The 19,968-nt window shown below is 52.9% G+C and overlaps 1 protein-coding gene across 1 annotated transcript in view; it reads right to left on the reverse strand.

The window, feature by feature from the left end:
- Positions 1 to 1,264: 1,264 nt before the first annotated feature.
- CD276 (CD276 molecule) overlaps positions 1,265 to 19,968 on the reverse strand; it is a 71,710-nt gene continuing 53,006 nt past the window's right edge. The window contains exons 4-6 of the mRNA XM_029910734.1: positions 18,450 to 18,746; positions 8,848 to 8,988; positions 1,265 to 1,314 (exon numbers count right to left, since the gene is read on the reverse strand). Of these exons, the coding sequence (XP_029766594.1) occupies positions 1,265 to 1,314; positions 8,848 to 8,988; positions 18,450 to 18,746 (488 nt within the window). The remainder of the gene's footprint in view (positions 1,315 to 8,847; positions 8,989 to 18,449; positions 18,747 to 19,968) is intronic.

Genomic DNA, 19,968 nt, shown 5'->3' on the forward strand with positions numbered 1-19,968 from the left:
CTGCTCACAGCTTGGAGGGGTTCACTGACAGCCAGCTGGCCTGCCTCAAAGAGTCGTGCGAGATGGCACAGGCGCCAACATGAGACTGGCTGTGTTGGCATGCGTGTGATTATGCACACGACAGTGCACTTCTGTGTGAGACTATGCGCATTTTCATTGCATCAGTGTGTACGTTTTCAACAGTCCATGTGTGCAACATGCACAACTGTATGCACATACTTGGCAATGTGTGTGCATGTGCAAGTGTATCTGTGTGCACGTATGCAATATGCATTGACAACTGTGTGCACATGCTCATGCATTAGTGTGTACATGTGCGAGCATGGGTTCTTAAATGGATGCACAACTGTGTTCTTATGCTTGTGTATCCATGCGTGCACATGGAAGAGTGTGTGACACTATGCATGCACGTTTGTCTGCACATGCCCATGCATTAGCATGTGTATGTGTGTGCGTGTGCCTTTATATTCATGCAGGACTGTGCGCATGCTCATGCATCAGTGTGTGCACATGCAAGTGTGCACCATTCTGTGTATGCACATGCTTGTGCATCAGTGGGTTCACATGCCACAGCGTGCATCATTCAATGTATATATGACTGTTTGCTTATGCAACGTGTGCATATACCAGTATATAGAGGCAGAACTGTGCATATGTGACATGTGTGTTCCAGTATGTGCTCACGATATGTTGTGTGCACACCCAGGCTGTGGCACATCGGCTCCATCTTCCAGGTCAGACATACTCTCTGATTCAGGGCTGGGCAGCTCCTTTTTCCCTTAATACTCTTGTGAGTTTCATACAAGAACATACCATGTCTCATCTGCACTAGAGAAACTACCTCCTGCTGACCACAGGGTCAGCACTGGGTGCAGCCGACCCAGCAAGGGTCACTGTTTAAGAGCAAGAACTGTGTGTGGCCCAGTCACAGTGCTGACCAGGGTCCATCTTCAACTGTGTGTTCTAGTTGAAAACCGAATGCCTGGCAACCCTAGTTAAGACCAAGCAGGTGGATAGTAAGAAACAAGCCAGGGAGCACAGAAACCAGTGGGAAGGTGCAGGAAGGAATCAGACCCAACCATCCATTCCAGCCCCCTCCACGGGGTGCCCCCTGGAACTGATGCAAGAGGCTGGGGTGGGAACACAAGGACCTACCTTCCCAGCATGCACGTTGGTTTCTCCTTTAGCAATCCCAGCCACAACATGAAATTCAGTGCCCCAGCCCCCACCCTGTTCATCTACACAAAATGTGGGCTTTGAGATCTCACCAACCTGTCTTGGGTTCTCCACCATCCTCACTCTGCTCCTCCATCCCTGCAAAACAAAAGCCATGTGTGCATGAAGCCTCCGGAGATGCGCAGAGAAATCACTGAGCAAATGGGGAAGGGTTGGTAGGGGAGGGTCTCAGACCAGCTCTACGGATGGTCCCCTGTCCCATCCCACAGCCCTCTGCCTATTCCAGCCCTGCCGATTCCCCTAGGTCCCAACCTGCAGCCCTATTATCCCAGCCCTTCCCTGCCCCCACAGCTTTGCTGATGCTCCTCAATCCTGGCCCACAGCCCCTCTTGCTATCCCAGCCCTGGACCCCCACTCATTATCTGAAGCGGGAAGGACTGAGCAGAGGAGAGCCCAATGCCAGCCCTCAGGAGCCTGTGTACCTGCAGTGGGAATGGGAGAGGGGAGCATTTATATGTGACAGTGATGGGCGTACATTCTCTGATACGGATGAGACAGGCAGGAACTTGCTGGGGATAATGGCTCATTAGCAGCTAACACGAAAGGGGGAGGCTGTTTACAGGTTGTGTCTGTCTGACGGGGCAGACACCAGCTGTGTGTACAGGACTCTCCTTGAGGAGCCTGCAGAGAAGGCAATTTTAGCCTCTGACAGCTGGTCAGTCAGCCCCAGGCTGCGGACCCTGTGATCCCAGCCCCAGACCCTTGTCCTGTCCTAGCTGTTATGCACTGTAGCAGTCTACACAATGCTTTGGTGCTATGGCCATTCCTCTCCCCATCCCAGTGCAGAGCTGGGCCTTGGCTGAAGCAGCAACCAATAAGTGTGATCCCCTCTCCTTGGAGTGCAGAGGAGACCCACCAATCAGTCTGACGTGACACAGACGCCTGGCTGCCAAACAAAGGCTCTCCCGCCGCCAGCTCCCCTATTTATAGCAGAGCTGCCATCTGGAGCTGCGCTCTTTGAGTGGCTTAACAAGGCTCAGCATCCCCAAGCAGAGACCTGGGGAGAGGACAGGTCTGGAGAGCTCCAAAGGGGCCTAGACTCAGGAGAGTTCCGATCGCTGGCATCTGCTCTCCAAGATATGCTCCTTCTGTTTCCATGCACCCAACACATCGTGAGCACATACTGGAACACACGTCACATATGCGCATTTCTGCCTGCAGATACTGGTACATGAACACATGTTGCATAAGCAGTCATGTATGCACTGAATGATGCACACTGTGGCATGTGAATCCACTGATCCACGAGGTCAGCATGCCACCTTCATCCTCCTCACTCCAAGCCTACCGCAGCAGGACACGACAGTCACACTAGGCTGTGCAGTCTCCAGCCCTTAGTATTTGTCCTGTGGGGCACCGTAAGGGCAGGACTGAATCATGCCATTGCAACATGTGCACAGCCTGCTGTAACACTGCCTCCGCACAGGGCGATCGGCCACTGCTACTGACACGCTATAACGACTGTCTCCTAGCTGACTCACCCACGGCCACAGAAAAGTCCTTATCAGAGACACTGAGCTAGAACCCAGGAGCTCCTGGCTCCGCAGCTTTGTGCTGACGCTGCTAAGCCACAACCAAGCTGTGACATCACCCTGCTTTGGTGCTGCCTGGCAGGGCCCTGCAAATTCTACACTCAAGACTGACCCACCACTTGTAACACCCCTCGGAGTGTCTATGGGATTGCACCTGCCCTCAACAGAACAGACCCTGGACGTGTATCCCGGCTGCTCCGCAGGAATCCATCCTGACAAGTCCCAGAGAGCATCCCTCGCATTCCTTCCCTCCCCTGGGTCCTTCGCAGGGCATGCCGCTCCCCCAGCCCCACCCCAGCAGCCAGACTGCTGAAATGGCACGGGGCATGCCGAGATGGCAACGTCACCAGGGTCCCACATCAGCCCTGGAAGGCTCATGTAGCAAGCAAACAGGCCAGCAAACTCCACGTCTATTCCATGAGACTAATGCACCGTTAAAGGGGCACTACCAAAGTTAACAGGCCCCCAAGGGCAACCTACACTCAGGAGCAACGCCAGCTTTTCTGCCGCCCTAGGAGGCGGAAGGTCCCACCCCGAAATGCCACCCCCCACTGAGGCGGCGGAAGGTCCCGCCGCCGAAATACCACCGCGGTCGCCGTCCCCCAAATTGTAGTGCCCTAGGCGACCGCCTAGGTCGCCTAATGGGTTGCGCCAGCCCTGCCTACACTTATTGCACTTAGGAGCATTGGGATTGCCAGACTGGATCAGAACAGAGGTCCAGTATCCTGTCTGCGACAGTGGCCAACTGCTCCAGAGGAAGGGGTAAGAACCCCACACAACAGCTGTGAAATAATCTGCCCCCACATTACAATTTACACTGATCTCTACCAGAGAGAAACTGGCTGAAGTACCAGGTGTATTATCCCTTCCAAAATTTGTTAGCATTAACTAAGATAACTTTGCATATTTTTGTTATCCATGTAGACATAACAGTCTCTTAGAAACAAGCTAAGATCTTGGCCTCAACAATTTCATGTGGCAGAGAGTTCCACAATCAAACGATACAGTCAAATTTGTGTGGAAAAAAGGATTTCATTTTATCAGTTATAAATTTGCCCTTTTAATTTGGTGGAGCAATGAAACATTTTTTGCTGTGTATGCTAGTGGCGGCATGTTCAAATCCCACCTAATCTGCCACAGAAGCTAAGAAAATGGCTGGCCCTGTTGTGTAGGGTTACGGCAAAGGTCCTGGGTTTAAATCCCAGGGCAGCAGAAATGAAAAATAACTGTGACCCGTGTTACACAGAAGATTTGACTAGATGATCTTAATGATCCCTTCTGACCTAGGAATCTATTAACAATTTCATTGATTGTCCCCTTGTTCTTGTGTAGGAGATGATCCCTGTCTACCTTCTCTTGACCGTTCATCATGATTTGCTTACTTCACTGGCAAAAATCATTCTCATCAGTCATGTAGAAGCAGCCCACCTACCAGGAGAGCCAGCCGAATTCTATTCTGCTTGTGCAACAACAGACTCATGAAGCAAGTTCCGTCTGTAGAATCTTCTTCATCTCTGGCTCCAAGGTTGGAGGAGGAGGAAAGAACCCAGCCAAACTTCCCATGCCCGGGTGGAGTTTGCAGTGGTGGCAGCTAGAAAAAACCACCTTTTTTTGCCTTGGCAAATTAAGCCCATTGGGAGAACCAGTGGGAGACAATAAGTACGGAATGCCAACAAAGCTGGTTTTACAGCCACTCTAAATGTGTAACTGCACTTAAAGGAACAAAGATCCCCTTTTCATACAAATGCCCTTCAGAAATAAAGAGCAGGGAAAAGGACAAGGATGCAGAAAATACAGAGCAAGGGTGAGAACGGTTTTTCAAACAGGGGCTTTCAAAGTGCTTTCTGCGAGACATCAGCAGGGCTTTAATTAATTCTTTCCAAGCTGAACACACGCGGGCAGGGATAAAGGAACATGAGAGGCAGAGCATATAGCATCTGTATCTCATGCTATTTCCTTGTGTCTATGCGCTTGACATTTCCATGGTGGCAAATGCTAGTGATGTCTTCTCAGATGAGAATGGGGAGGGGTGCAGAAAGGAAACACCCGCATGTGCGAACTATCCTGAGTGTGTACTATCCTGTGTGTGTTTGCACTTGGCCAACTGTCACTTTGCAAGTCACATCTCCTCCATCGGGGGTGGGGTGAGGAGTCGCTTGGGAAGAGAAATGTCAGACCAGATTGAGAGGCAGGTTCTGAGCATCTGCCTCTTGGCTGGCGCCACCTCGCTGCTTCCAAAATGTCAGCTGCAAACCTCAACAACAAAGATCCCCACCCCCCGCAGGCAGATCATCTCGGTTTGCTCCCCAGGGAGAAGATGCATAATGTTTGCAGCAGGCGCATCCATTCCAAGGCATCCAAGGGGATAGACTGCTGCTGCTATCTTGGGTCCTTGCCCCATAGCTGGGGTTAGGCAGACACGTGTGGACAACACAGGACCCCTCCTCAGCATGGGGTGCGTCCAAACTCTGGGAATGCACATGGCTGGGGAGGGCAGAGATACCTGGTGCATCTATTACGACCCCAGAGCGTAGGAACCCAGTTTGGGCTAACTGGGGCATCGCAGTAAAAGGGATTAAATCCTGTAGTCCAATTTCTTTGGTCCCATTTTGTAGTAGCAGCATTGCAAGCTTTCACCCAGCCGCCCCCACAAATATAGTACCACTAAATGTGTCTTGACTGAAAAACCAGCCATGTAACCCAGAAACCTGCTTCTCAGTCATTTTGATTCAGCCTTCTGGTAGAGGTGGGAACACTAGTTTGCCCCTTTTCCAGCATCTTTCATCCAGGGATCTCAAAACCCTGGCATGAGTTATGCCTCCCAACCCTGCTGGGAGGTGTGGACTTTTCACATTTCCCCATTTCACAGCTGGAAACACTTTCTACATGTAGCACTTTACAAAGAAGTATCATCATCTCCATTTTACAGATGGGGAAACTGAGGCCTGGGGAAGTGAAGTGACTGGCCCAAGATCACCCAACTAACCAGTAACAGAGGTACGAACTGAACCCAGGTCTTCCTAGTCCTGTGCTCCAACCACTAGGCCACACTGCCTCCCTAAGGCTCACCTCAAGTAAGTGCAGAGCCCAGCACCCAAGAGCCTGAACTCCCATTCTAAAGAACCCAGTGTGTCATTTACAGAATCCATCACTGCTGGGTGATTTTCCCTGGTCCATTTAGAGCAGGGAATCAGTGCTGGAGCATGGGAAACTCACTCCTTGCTTCCACTCTCTGTGCCTTTATTTAGTTCTCTGCTAAGTTCATGGCAGAGGATTAAGGAGGTGGGGTAAGAATTCTTAGATTATTTTGCCAATTTTTACTGACATTTAAACATTTTCACAGGTTTTATTGATGGGCAATTCCCCCCCTCCCATCCCTGGTTTCTTTTTTTTCCCTCTCTCTCCTTTTTGCGACAGGCTGTGAATTTATCCATAACCCAGCTGGCACTGAGTTGTAGGTAAACCCGCTATTGAAAGTGCTGGTTAATGTATGTGTATTTACCACTGCCCTCTAGTGGTTGGAGGCCTAAAGAAGCTAAAAGCCCTATTGCTAGTGCCAGCAGCTGTTTTCACTCCAGTGTGCTGGGTTCTGTCTGCTATGCTGCATGCATGTGGCTGCGCTAACAAGTCAGGGGTCTGTAGGGATGCAGCCACTCAAACATGGCAGCCCTCCAGCACTGCTACTTTCCAGGGAAATTCTGGCTGTGTTAACTTCCGAGGCATGGTGCCATTTTTGGAAGCCAGAGAGCCATGCAGAGGGGCTCACCCTGAGACTTCTCCGCACCTTGGCAACATCTCCATTGCTATTGATTGAAAGGGCCATTCGTCAGTGCCAGGAGACTTCATATTCAATTGCCTTGTGTCTGGGCCACACGGAGGGCAGCAAGCCTGGGGCCCTCTCACAATGCAGTCCCTGACTGTGAGAAGGCAGGGGTCTGCGCCAGGTAAGCATCCTGCTCTCCTGGTGCCTTGGAGGCCTGGCAGGATTCTCGGGTGTTTCAGTCCCCTGCTGTGCTGCAGTCCCCAGCACTCCCTTCTGCAAACCACAGGATCCTGTCTGGGTCGAGCAGCCTGAATTCAATAGCAGTACAAATGAGCCCCCTCTCTTCTCTGCCACATGGGGGCACTGCACCTGGCCATTCAATGGGTATGTCTAGACAGCAATCAAAATGTGTGATTGCGGCGCACGTAGACAGACCCAAGCTGGCTTTGATCCAGCAGTGATGCTGTGGCAGCTGGAATTAGCCCTTCCCCTGCAGGACCCCGAGCTTTGATCAAAGCATGCTTGGGTATCCCTACACATGCTGCAGTCACATGTCCGGAGAGCAGCAGATACACACAAGGCACAGAGCGTTGTGGGCAGGCCCATTCCTGTATTATGGGCCTCCATCCCATGGTACTGCAATATCAGCACAGGCAACACATTGGCTAGGGCTACCAGACAACCCCCTGCAACACAAACCGGGCACCACAACCATCCCCACGTACACATGGGCTCCTTGATCTTCCATCACCTCCCGCTGATTGATGGCACAGGGTGGTTGGACTGGCCTGCCTCGTTCTCACCCCTTGCCCCCAGGTGGTGTGCAGCCCAGCAGAGGGTTGATTCGGCAGAATGCGGCTCATCTGCAATTGTTTCCTTCCCCCACTGTGAGGCGATGGTGATTGCAAAGGCAATCAGTGCCGGTGGGGGAAGACAGACACTTCAAAAGCAAACGGGACTGGAGTTGGGAGGCTGCACCCCTTTGGCATAGCTGGGTCCCCCAGAGGGGGAGACTAGCCCCTCCTGTGGGGGGTAAGGAAAGCAGAGCACATGCCATAGGCTATTTCAAATGAGTTAGGGGGTGCTGGTGGCACACAGGAGCTCAATAGGCCATTAGCTCTCCATGGAGTCAGGTACAAGGCAGGCCAGCGCTATGGCAACCTTCCCACACCCAGCTCCGCCAGTGCACCCCAACCTTCAGCCGCAGCTGAGCGGGCTGGCACAGCAGAGGGGCCAGGGCTATGACGCGCTGGCCCCAGCACTGGAACAGCAGGGGGTGTGCAGGCCAGGGCAGAGAGGGTGGGGTTCCAGGGCTCAGGCAGGAGGTGCACTGTGCGAGTTTGAGCAGCACCAGCCTGCACAGAACAGGTTCTTCCCACCCCCTACACCCCATATTGCTCACAGTTAAGTTCACTAAATTCACTCTAACCCAGGCTCCTGCCGGAAGCTGTCTGCAAACCTCCTGCCCGCCCAGAGGGCAGTGAGAGCCCTTGGGGTACGTTCCTGGACAGAGCCTTGCTGAGATCAGGCAGCAGTGAAACACACATGCACATGCACATGCTGGTACCTCCCCATTGGCCATGTCACAGGCCTGGGGATAGTGGAGCTGGCTGCTTACGACCATCCATCAAGCAGGGTGGGAGAATTTTGCCTCTACTGCCTCTCACTTAGCAAAGCCCCCCGCAGCTCTGCTCCAAGCCACATTAACACCCCTCAATCCTCTCAAGCATACAGAGCTTCTCACCATTCAGCAGAGCCTTTCACCCTTCACTGACACAGGTAAAGGCCTTTGAGTGGTGAAGTTTCCCCCGGCACTGTGTGTATTCTGCATTCTCCACCGCCTACAGCTGCCCCCAGCAGGGCGAACTCCCTGAAGCTGGGTTCATCCTTGGAGGTGCATGCCAGTGGTGGCAATCCATAGTTCAGGAGGTTTTCTCCACCCAGTCAATAACATCTGGAATAACCGGCTCCTCCCAGGCCAGCAACATCTACACTGCCCTCAGCAGGGAAGTCACAGCCAGGGAGATGGGCATCAGATCTGCCAGGTGCCCAGCATCTTCTTCCTCAAAGGATCCCAAAGTGCTTCATGCACGCTGGGGCAAAGGGAGCGGAAACTGTCCACATCTCCCCAGCGGAGGAGTCGCCGAGCCCATTGAATTCAGAGGGACTCAAGTCCATGCATAAGTGCGACCCTGAATCGGGACCTCTGGGCTCAGAGCAGACAGACTGAGAATTCACACCCCTCCACCCCCCCCCTCCCCCCCCCCCCCCCCACACACACACACGAGAGGGAGCGCCAGACTCTGGGTTCCTTACCTGCATTCTCTTCCTCTTCCTTGCAGCTCTGGCGAATTTTCTTCCGGCACACGTAAGCCAGGGCGCCCAGCAGCCCCAAGATGCAGATAGCGAGTCCCACAGTCACCCAGAGAGCCACAGCAGGGAAGCTGAGGTGCTGGCCTTCAGAGAGAAAAACGGAAATGCCACCATGGTCAGTGCTGCTGCCACAGAGAGAGGGGGGAGCACATCCCAGGGGGCCGCCAGAAGCTATGCCCTGGCTCCAGGTTCCTCTCCTATGGGAAGGGCGTTTGGTGGGACAGGGACACTGAGGGGCTCTTTGTCCTGTGCCTCGCCCGTTAGCAAGGTACTGGAGCACACGCCGAACTGCAAGCTGGGGAGCATTGCCACTGGCTTCAACGGGACAACTCACATGCTTGGAGTTAGGCATGTACTGAGTCGATGCCTGAGTGCATCAGATGACCCCAGACCAGAGCCCGGGGGGATCTCAGTGCCCCCCGGAGCTCAGGAGCTATCACAGTCCCCCTTGCTGCGGTGATAGGCAGCCCGCAAAAAGGTGGAGGTGGCTCAGTGGGGATGACACAGCCCTAGTCAGGGTTCGTCTCCAAGGCCATGAGTGTGCAGAGCAGAGTGGGAAATCTCACCAGAACGGGTGGCCGCGCAGCACCTCCTGCGGCCAGGAAGCCAGCCCAGCTACGGACACCTCAGAAATAGAGCAAAGGGGGCTTTGGGATAAAGATGAGGGAGTCTGATTTTATCACCCATCCCTATCCTGCTCTGCACGAAGGGGCGAGGCTAGCTGATGCCCAGAGCACTAAGGAAAAAGGCAGTCCGTTCAGAGGGTCTCCTCTCCCCACGGCAGAGGGGGTTTTAGGTGGGGTAGGCTGACTCCTCCGCCAGTTACCTGCATTTCAGACTACCTCAGTCAAACACAATGACTGGTGAGAAAAACTCTCCCATCGTGGGGTCATGGGTGCACACGTTACACAGAACGGGGATGGCCGCCAGGCCTGCAGCTGACTCGTTCAGCTGAGAGATCTTGAACCAAGCCAACGGAGAGAATGAGTCACTCCCAGATATATGTAGCAATAAAAAAAACCCAGTGTGTGAACTGCGGTTTGCAAAGAACCATTCAAAACCACCTGGTTTCTAAGTTCTCTCCGTCACTGCTTTGTGCAGCCTCTGTGTAATGTTTATGCAAATAGCCTAATTTGCATAATCACAAATAATTTGCTTATAACCATAAACTTCAGCTCAAAAGGAAAATCTGTGTGGGTTTAATAATGTTGAAAAGCGTTGGCTCAGCAGCCCTGGTGAATGGAGCCCCCCACAGTTAGTTGCAGGGCAAGTGGGTTCTCTATGTGAGAGATAGGATGGCCCAGTGGTTAGGGAGATCTGGGTTCAAGTTGCTGCTCTCCCATCATCTTCCTGTGTGACCCTGAGCAAGTCACTCCCTCTCTGTGCCTCAGTTTCCCCATCTGTACAATGAGAACAGCCCTGCCCTGCCTCCCAGGGATGCTAGATTGTGAAGTATTCCAATAACATGGTAATGGGGGCCAGCCAAGTACCAGAGTCCCCATCCTGCCAGCTTAGCTCGACCCCATTTACCTGAGCAGTGGGTGTTGCCTGAACCAGTACTGAAAATGGCTTAATTGCAAGTACCTTAAAGACCAAAGCATGTACAGCTGAGATCAAAGCCAGGCTCAGCTGTTGGTGCTGACCAGGGATTGGTCCTGCCTATGCTTGCAGCTAAAAAGTCTTCACAGCAGCATTGGTCCAAGCCGCTAACAACAAGGAGGGGGAGTCGCTCCTGGTACAGCCAAGACCTAAATTATCCTAAGAGTGAGTGAAGATGAGAAGGCAGGGGCAGATGTGTGTCTGTATAAATTAGATAGAGGAAAGTTGTTTGCTGTGACAGTATTTTAACCACAGTTCATGTTACTGGGTTAATATGTTTAACTTTCTCTCTTCAGGGTTTGTTAGATAGTATTTAGATGAACATACTCTAGCTCTCAGCATAGCAGAGCAATAGAGACTGCAGAGCATCATACGGGATATGCTGCATGTTCTGGTGACGTTTGCTGGGGAAGATAGTGTGAGGATTGGTCCTGTTATTTAGAATATGCTACAAGTGCCTCCCCATCAGCAATTATCTGCAAAGATGCTTCTCCCAGCTGCTAATTTCCTCACTCCATCCCATATGGCTGAAGTGGGCTTTAAGTAAGGCAGCATGGCCTAGTGGATAGAGTATCAACTAGGACTCAGGAAAGTTGGGTTCTAGTCCCAGTTCTGCCACTGGTCTGCTGCCTGAACTTCGGCTTCACCGCTCTGTACCTCAGTTTCCTCATCTATAAAATGGATTCTCACCTCCCTCAAGACCTACAGGTGAAAAGGGCTTTGTGAGAGCTAGGTATTATTACAGGGTGCCTAGGCCTTGTGCCCATGGTGATGGGGCTTTAGAGTTAGATTAGCTAGTGGTACATCAGGTGACTGCTTGTCAAACTAGTCCAGCTGCAGCCTCTCAGTCATCTCAACAGCAGCTGTACAACCGTGTAGTGTTCTCAGGCCACTTGGATCCTTGGATGTTCTAACTGCCACTTTCCGCCATGGTTCTGGATGCAGCAGGCAAGGCAGGAAAGCAGCCGGTTGAGTCGCTCCATAAAACACTTCATTAACCTTTAAATAAATTATACTAATACATTCAAATCAGATGCTGATCTGTCTCGTGTTAGGAGTCCAGAGAGTAGACTCAGGTGCTGCTTCATCCTTCCCCTGCAATCTAACTCCAGCAGTGCTAGAAGCAGGCACGGCACATTCCCACCACAGGTTCAGAGGTACTCACACACGTCCTGGCATGCACCTCAGTGGGCCACCCATAGGCTGGGGGTGGTGTCTGGCCATGGAAACTAACCTGGGGCATACACACATGGGTCAGGTACCGAGATCTACAGGGGGGAGGGAGGAATTGAGCTAGAACTGTGTTATGGTACAGCAATGGCCCAAATACTGTAGCAATTCTACAGCCAGTGTAATATGCTGGCTAAGCGGACTGCTCCCTCTAGCAGCTGGTCCAAACAGAAGATAAAAAGCTGCCTGCTAGTGCCAACTAATGAAGTTTTTCTTTTAACTCAGGTAACAGAGGCCTGTGCTTTTAGTGCCAAGGGTCCCAAGTTCAAAGCCTGCTGGCAGCCCATAATGTGGGGGTGTTACACAAAGTGGAAGTGTTTGGGCTACTCCTGAATAATAAACAGCTCACTGGGTTTGTTTTAAATAAAGGAAGATGCAGACCTGGGTGCGGATCTGTCAGAGGCAGCCAAGTAGTAAATAAATAGGCAGATTCTTTTCTTCATCCATTTTGTCTTCGAATTTCTTGATCATTAGGAGTAGCTTTGGTCACAAGAGATCTGGATTTTGTTTGAGGAATGAGAATACAGGAGTACCTGTGGTTACACGAGCTGGGATTAAAAACAAAAAGGCCCCTCAATCCTCAGGCTTCAGGGAAACAGCCAGTCGCCTGCAGGGATCAGGAAGGGATTTCTTCCCATGGCTCTGCAGGGTATCGCACAAGCAGGTCAATTACAGTGGCTTGCACGTATCTGGCACTGGCCGCTGCTGGAGAAAGGAGAGTGGAGTATATAGGACACATGTACATATGTCCTGCCACAGCAAAGTCTGCTGCTCCTGCTGCTGCCACTAAGAACCTGAAGCAAACCCAACACCCGCCTCCCCTACACACACATACACCCCTCTCGCCCAAGAAACAAAACTGGATCAAATGAGTTGTTTACATTTACATGCTAATTTGCCCAGCAATTAGTTCTGTGGTGCAAGCTCGCTCCACTGGGAGGGAGGAGAAAGAAAAGTTGGGTACAATGCCAGAGCAGCATGACAGCACACACATCAAAATGCATGAGACACAGAGCAAGGGCTGCCAGCCAGCTACAGAAAACGCTGGACAGTTCTGATCCCAGAGTCCTGCCCTGGAGCCTGCTGAAGGAGAAGAGAATCCTGGACTTGGGCATTGGGTACAGGATGTGGGGGAGTAAATGCCATATCATTATTTTGCCCATTGGACAAACACATGGAGGTGGCAGGAAAGCACCACGACTTCCAAGGGAAACCTCAAGAGGGCTGCACATGATGAACTGCAATGGATTCAATAGTGAGTCAGTTACACAGCCCACTGCTGTGTGCTCTACTGAGAATGCACCAACCAAGCTTTCTCTCCAGGCATTGAATTCTGTTGTCCAGGGTCTGCGGAGAGAGAATCCAGGGTACGGGCTGAGCAGTCTGAGGGTGGAACCCTATAAGCAGGCAGGCCGGACAGCAGCGTCAATGGGATGTCTCTGCATAGTGCAGATAGAAGCTTGCTCCCCATTAGAGCACCACCCACAACTTCATGAGCCCAGAGATTTGCCATGGCCTGTCTTATCGCAGGAGAACTTTCATCTGGGAAGTTCGGTTCAAAGGAGACAAGCCTTGGGGCTCCTTCTAGCTCTGCAGTGGGTTGGCCGACAAGCTGCACACTTGCTTTAGAAGTTTGGCCTTGCTCAAGAGAAATGAGTTTGCGAATCTTACTGGGGGTGGGGAGAGGATTAAAGAGGGATAAACAGCTGTGTTCAAGCCCATATAGAAAATTGCAAAACTGGGGCAGTTATAGTCCTATCCACTCACATTCCTTTAGTGCTCTAAGAGGAAATGCTGAAAGTCTGGGAAGATACATGTTCTTCACAGCCAGTGGTGCCCTTTCTTCTTATAAATATTCCATTCTGAGCCCAGCATTGCCCTCAGTTGAGTGGTAGGCAGCAGGAGTCCAGGATCTTGCAGCTTCTCAGGAGAGGAGAAATCAGTGCTGTGAAATCTGGGTAAATTCCAAGTGTAATTTTTTTATTTACCTGTACATCAGCCCCTCAGAATCTCAGCTCAGCACCAATGCTTGGTTCCCAGAGGGCCATGCTGCCTCGGGAATTAACTCTCAGAGTTCAAGGCACACAAAAATCCCTTCTGACGCTCAAGCAGCTCCCTCTTCACAAGACACTGGCTGTCCCCAGAATCTCGCCTCACCAAAATCTAGCTACAACACAGCATGTCTTCCCAAGGCAGACTATAAAAGCGCCACCTGGTGTTCCCTGCAATAAGCTTATCCACTTCGGACAGTCTATAGAGCAGGACCCTGGGGAGGACAAAGGGTCTGTATCCAACCTCTTTATCTTCACAGGTCAGGATTCTGGGACCTTCGCCTAGCAGGCTCTGCCACCCAAGCCAAGAAGAGGCGGGCTGGGGCTATGGAACGATATGTGGCCACCCACACTCAGATACCAGAGTGAAGCCAGACACCACAGATGTATGTTTGGCGCTGAGAGGAGGCAATAGCACTCCAGCTTGGGACTTATGGACTCAGTAAACAGGACTGTCTCAGCAAGTGCTCTTCAGTACATGTCCACCCTTCTCCAGCAGAGGGCATATGCTGGATCTGAGTCAGCGTTACATCACAGTCGGTACGTCTTCACTACCCGCCGTACCGGCGGGTAGCAATCGATTTATCCGGGATCGATATATCGCGTCTCGTTAAGGCGCGATATATCGATCCCTGAACGCGCTCACCGTCGACTCCGGAACTCCACCAGAGCGAGCGGCAATAGCGCAGTCGACGGGGGAGCCGCGGCCGTCGATCCCGCGCCGTGTAGACCCCAGGTAATTCGATCCAAGATACTTCGACTTCAGCTACGCTATTCGCGTAGCTGAAGTTGCGTATCTTGGATCGATCCCCCCCCCCCAGTGTAGACCAGCCCTCCCACACTCAACCCGTGTAACTACAGGGGAGTCGCATCTTATGCGGGGGTTAGGTTCTGAAGTCAGCGCGTAAGGCGAAAATCGCGTATAGTCAAACGCTCATTGAGTGGAATGGCGGGCGGAATCGCCCGCACTACAGGTACAGTATTTAAATTGTTATTTTTCTCTTTTTTTTCATTTTGCTGAGCGCATATAGTTAAAATCGCGTAAGTTAAATGCGCCTATGATGCGACTCCACTGTACACTGAAATCACAGCTTACCACAGCTGGACAAGATTCCATTAGCGCTCCGCAAGGAGTGTTGTCTAGTGCTCACGTGTCACTGCCCTCCCCACGCACTCCCCTGGGACATTCAGCAGAGGTCTGGGGCCCAGGGAATGCAGTTCCTTGATGCCACCCGAGCCCACCACCTCTATTCCTCTAGTGGCAGTGGCTAGCACTAGCCGTGTCTGTACAGAAGAAATCCTGGTCCTCCAGCCTCCAGCCAGCATCTGCACAGCAGTGCTCAGCTTGCTGGAAGGAGCACCATGAATCCAGCCAAAAGCTTTATGCTCCACCAGGGACCCTCCTTCACATCCCAGCAAGCGCTGTTCCAAGGATAATTAAGCACTAAATTAATGTTACCGGTAAGTGTACAAGGTTATAAAGATCTCCAAGGCAGCTATAAAAGCAGAGCTAGCAAGGACAATTGGAAGCCCTTTATAACCCAGCTGCAAGCTAGTCACCTGCACGACCGAGACAGGCCCATAAAGTATTTTATTGAGAAGTCGAACTTCTCCTGCAAGCTCAGCTTCCAGGAAACGAAGCCTGGGACCCACCTGGGTCCCGCCGCATACAATGGGAGCCGCTGTGCCTGGGGCCAGCACTGGGCAGAGATTTCAAGCACCCCTTTTACCAATGGAGCAGCTGGGGTAGTTCAATCATGGAGCAGGAACACAAAGGGCAGAAAATGACCCAGGACGAGTAGCCAACCCAGGATGCCTGGCTACTCCCAGACCAAATTCACTCCGTTCCCCTTGCTTTCCTCTTTAAAATGAAGCGTGAACATCCCTGATCCCCCCAGAGTCTGACTATCTAGGCACTAATGAGAGGGGGAGGAGAGCTGACCACATACACAGAGCAGGGGAACATGACTGGTGTCCAGGAGAAGGGGAGCAAGATTCCTCAGAGAAAACAGGAGGAAGGTGGAAGAGCAAAGCCACATGAACGTTCCCCTCCGCCCTCCCAGAGCCAGGGTTGAGCCCTGCTCCCTCTTCAGGGACGGCAGGGGACAGCGGGGCAGCCAGCACCATCTGCACCCCAAAGCACCCTGACGCATCGCTCTAGGCTGACGTACACCACACAAATTGCACCCCCAAGCCCCAGTTTGCTCAGGAGTCGTGTCCCCCAGCAGCAGCCAGATGGGTGGACTGTGTGGTTTGAAGGGGAAAGGGGACCGGAAGGGGTGCCAGCAGGACTGTAGTGCTGGGTGAATTTCAGCGAGAGGGCTGAGGGGCGCCGATCGAGTCTCAGGGCAGCAAAGGGCTGAGCCACAGCACAACCACTGGCTGGGCAATAGAGACCCGGGTGGAGCAGAGGATCTGGTTGGACTGTTGCCAATCTCCTCTTCAGATGGGGTCCCTAGTCCCTGGGGAAGGTTAGTGCTGCCCCGTGGTCTGAGGTCTGGGGGAAGGTGTGGCTGTTACAGCTCTGCCGACCAAGGAACCCCGCATGCCCCAGATGGCTCTAACCCTCCCAGCACTGCTGCCTCCTTTGCCAGGCCTCCTTCGACTAAGGGCTGTGGACGGTGGCCACTCTCCTTAGGTCCCTCAGGCTCACAAGATCACAGTCATGGTCTGTGCTCCATGTGTCCTGGGCCTGGCCTGTGCCCATCACGCTGCAGTACGAAGAGCTGCTCTGCCATGGGCTGTCTTGCAGCCAGTCAGTCTCACCCAGCTGGGTGGAGGGGGTGGCGCATGTGTAACCCGCTCGCCCACTCACTGTGGCACTCTTATCCCCTCTAGCAGGGGCTGGGCTCATACACAGGTTACGCCTGCTGCAGCCTAGGCTGACAACTGGGATTTGGCTCAAGTAGTAGAAGGTCACGCTTTAAGATCCAGCATCCACACCCCAGGTGTGATCCCCACTGCAGACAACCTGCCCAGGGTACAGGCATTGCAAGTGGTGGCCTGTATGGGGAACTAGCCTGCAACCTTGGCATTATCAGCTGCCAGTCTCCTTGAGCGAGCCCTGACTGTGCTCCCTTGGCAGCCCCAGCTGTGACAATTCTTATTTATCGAGCCAGCAGAGCAAGACACTGTCAGAGGGAAGTGGCTAAGTTGAACGATGTTCTTACGACGCAGAACCTCCTGTACAATAAACAGTGTTTAATAAACTGGGCCTGTTTATATTTATGATCTGTTTTTGCAGCTCCCTCCTCCTCCTTGCTCTGTCATCAAGTGGAGGGAACAGCACTGAACAATTAGCCATCAACAATGCAGCGGTGCCACTGACAGCCTGTGGGAATCAAACTGTCAGCATATTAGCTGAACGGAACTACCCAGGAACTTCACCAGTTACACTGAAAAACGGTAGGCTCCTGGTTGGAAGGATTACTGTAATTACAGGTATATTCGTGGCCCAGGAATAGCAGGGATTTGCTCAGGGAAGTTACTTATTAGGATGTTAGTGGAACTTAACGGTAATCTTACAGCCACAAGGCTCCCAGTGTGCTCTGTGGGGAACACACCAACTCTTTAACAGCTCACAGCTGCACAACAGTGTAAGAAAAAACGTGAAAAAAACCTTACCCTATTGAAACGTACCAAGGTGATTTAGGTTGGTGGAATGTAACTGCCTGAGTTGAGGTCTATGCAAGATGCTGGGGCTTCACTAAAATGATCTTTAATCATCTCAAGCAGTCAGGACCTCTATTTCCATTTCAGCTGGGACTGAGTCTCTGGCAGCATAGCGCCCCCTGGTGCCATGCTGGGCACTAGCTCTATGCTGACTCAGAGAGAAGAGCCCCACCTACCAAACCATGCACATCACATCCCCTCCCTCCCAAGGGTCCTTTGGAGGTCTGTCATACAAGCAGCTGGCAGGACTGCAGACAGAGTGGAGACTAGGAGCCAGATTCTGGCCCCATATGCTGCTCCCACAGCGTATAGGGGCAAGGGAGAACTCCCAGCATAAACAGCCCCACACTGCCACGCTCCTCAGCCCCCAGTGTTGGTGGCATGCCAGGGGTAGGAGGAAACACGGGGATTTGGGGCTGCTGAGCAGTGCAGGGGAGGCTGCCATAAGACCAACCCTTTGGGCTGCTCCAGGTTACGGTGCAGGTTGCTTCCGTCCCTGCAGCAGCCCAGAGTGCAGGCGATGTGAAGCCACCTTTGCCCCCCTGCTCCTCCCAGGCTGCACATTCCAAGCGGGGCGTCTCCCACAGCCCAGAGCCTGCCCCTCTATGGACGCAGGCGTCCAGCTGGTGGAATGATTTGCCATGGACTCCTCTTGACTCAGCCCAAGATCCCCCTGCAGTGCGGCACATCAGAGAGACTCACATCAGCCAGCGAGGGCCAGATTCCTGCAGCACGGCATGGAGGCCAGGCAGAGGCCAAGAGGCCAAAGGAAAGGCAGGGAGACTGCTGCCTAGGCAAGCTCCGGGCCCCTTGATAGGCTGGGCTGGCGTCTAGGGGGAAGATTTCGCTCAGTCCTCGTTTTCCAGGACCACCTTCACCCTTCTCTAGGTTTTATCTGGGAGGCCAAAGCTCCAGCCTGAGGATCCGAGTTCTGGATGCCCAGGGCCTTTGGGCAGTAGGCCCATCCCTGCCATAACATCCTGCTCGGCTCACCAGTGATGGTAACGGAGGCGTGGGTCTCCTGCTGCAGCACGGAGTTCCGCACCAGGCAGGAGTAGGTGCTGTTGGGCTCCAGCACCACACGGAGGATGCTCTGCACATCAAAGAGCCCTTCCTCGTTGGCCACCTGGGACGTGGTGACGTTCTCCGTGATGTTGTTGCCCTGGCCATCCTGCCAGAGCACCGTAGCCGCAGGGTAGCCGCGGAAGGTGTGGCAGGTCACCATCACCAGGTCCCCTGGCTTCAGGTTCTTGCTGGGCTCCAGGTTCAAGTTGGGCTTGGAATACAAAGCTGAAAAGGAAAGGAGAGCCGGTATGATGCAATGGAAGTTAGCCAGCTGGCCAGAGGGGGGCGCTGATGAATAATGCAAGGTCATTTCCCCTTCCTCCCCCATGGGCTTCTCACCCTACAGTCATCACACCACTGGGACCCAGGCCACCATTCCCAACCCACCCCTTCCCTGCGCCTCAGAAATACAGCAAAGGGCATGCTGGGACAACTTTCCCACAATGCTCTCTGCTGGGAGGCCATGGAGAAGATGACCCAGGGAGTTGGAGATGGGGGAGGGAGCTGCAGATGCCCCAGATAGCTTAACAGCCCGCCAGGCAAAACGCTGAGCTATGCAGAAACACCCCACAAAGTGCAGCCCCTCTGCACCCTCTCGCTGGACATCCGTCGGGCTCATGGCATCTAACCCCCCACCCAATATACGTGACACCTATTCACTCAAATGGGACCTGGGGGCTAAGAACGTACCCCCTTTCCCCTCCCCATAGGGGGGTTTCTGTGGACAGCAAACAGCATCTAGCACATCAGAGGCCAGGGCCAGCAATTTGCATGCTCCAAGTGGGGAGGGATAGCTCAGTGGTTTGAGCATTGGCCTACTAAACCCAGGGTTGTGAGCTCAATCCTTGAGGGGGCCACTTAGGGATCTGGGGCAAAATCAGTACTTGATCCTGCTAGTGAAGGCAGGGGGCTGGACTCGATGGCCTTTCAGGGTCCCTTCCAGCTCTATGAGATAGGTAGATCTCCATATATTCTAACCATGAAGGCTAACTGCACTGGGCCAGCTGCAGGATTTTGATGCAATTGTTCAGCTGAGCCCCACAATGGATTCCTGGGGCTAGCAGCTGGCATTCCCCAGGGGAAGGAGGGAACACAGGCTAACCAGGTAATTTAAATCCTTCCCGTCCCCATAGCATCTGAGAGGGGATCCCCGGGGCAGGGGAGTACAGCGGGAGGGGGTAGAGATGGGCCCAAATTGCGAAAGTGGGGGGTGGCTGGGAGCCCCACGTCTAACCCTTCCCAGAGCTGGGGAGGTTGGATTTGGGGTTCAAGCTCAGCCCTTATTGAGAGAGAGAGAGAATCACAAAACCCAGCTCAGGACCCAGAACCCTCCCAGACCCCACCCACCCATGGCTGGGCTCTGGGTCAGGCAAGAGGGGAAAGAGACAGGAACTGCAGAGGAAAACAGGGCAAGGGATGGAGGGAGACTACGGGGAGCAGGACAGCA

The sequence above is a fragment of the Terrapene carolina genome, unplaced genomic scaffold (assembly GCF_002925995.2).
Source record: "Terrapene carolina triunguis isolate 2854851 unplaced genomic scaffold, T_m_triunguis-2.0 Scaffold67, whole genome shotgun sequence".
Classification (NCBI taxonomy): Eukaryota; Metazoa; Chordata; order Testudines; family Emydidae; genus Terrapene; species Terrapene triunguis.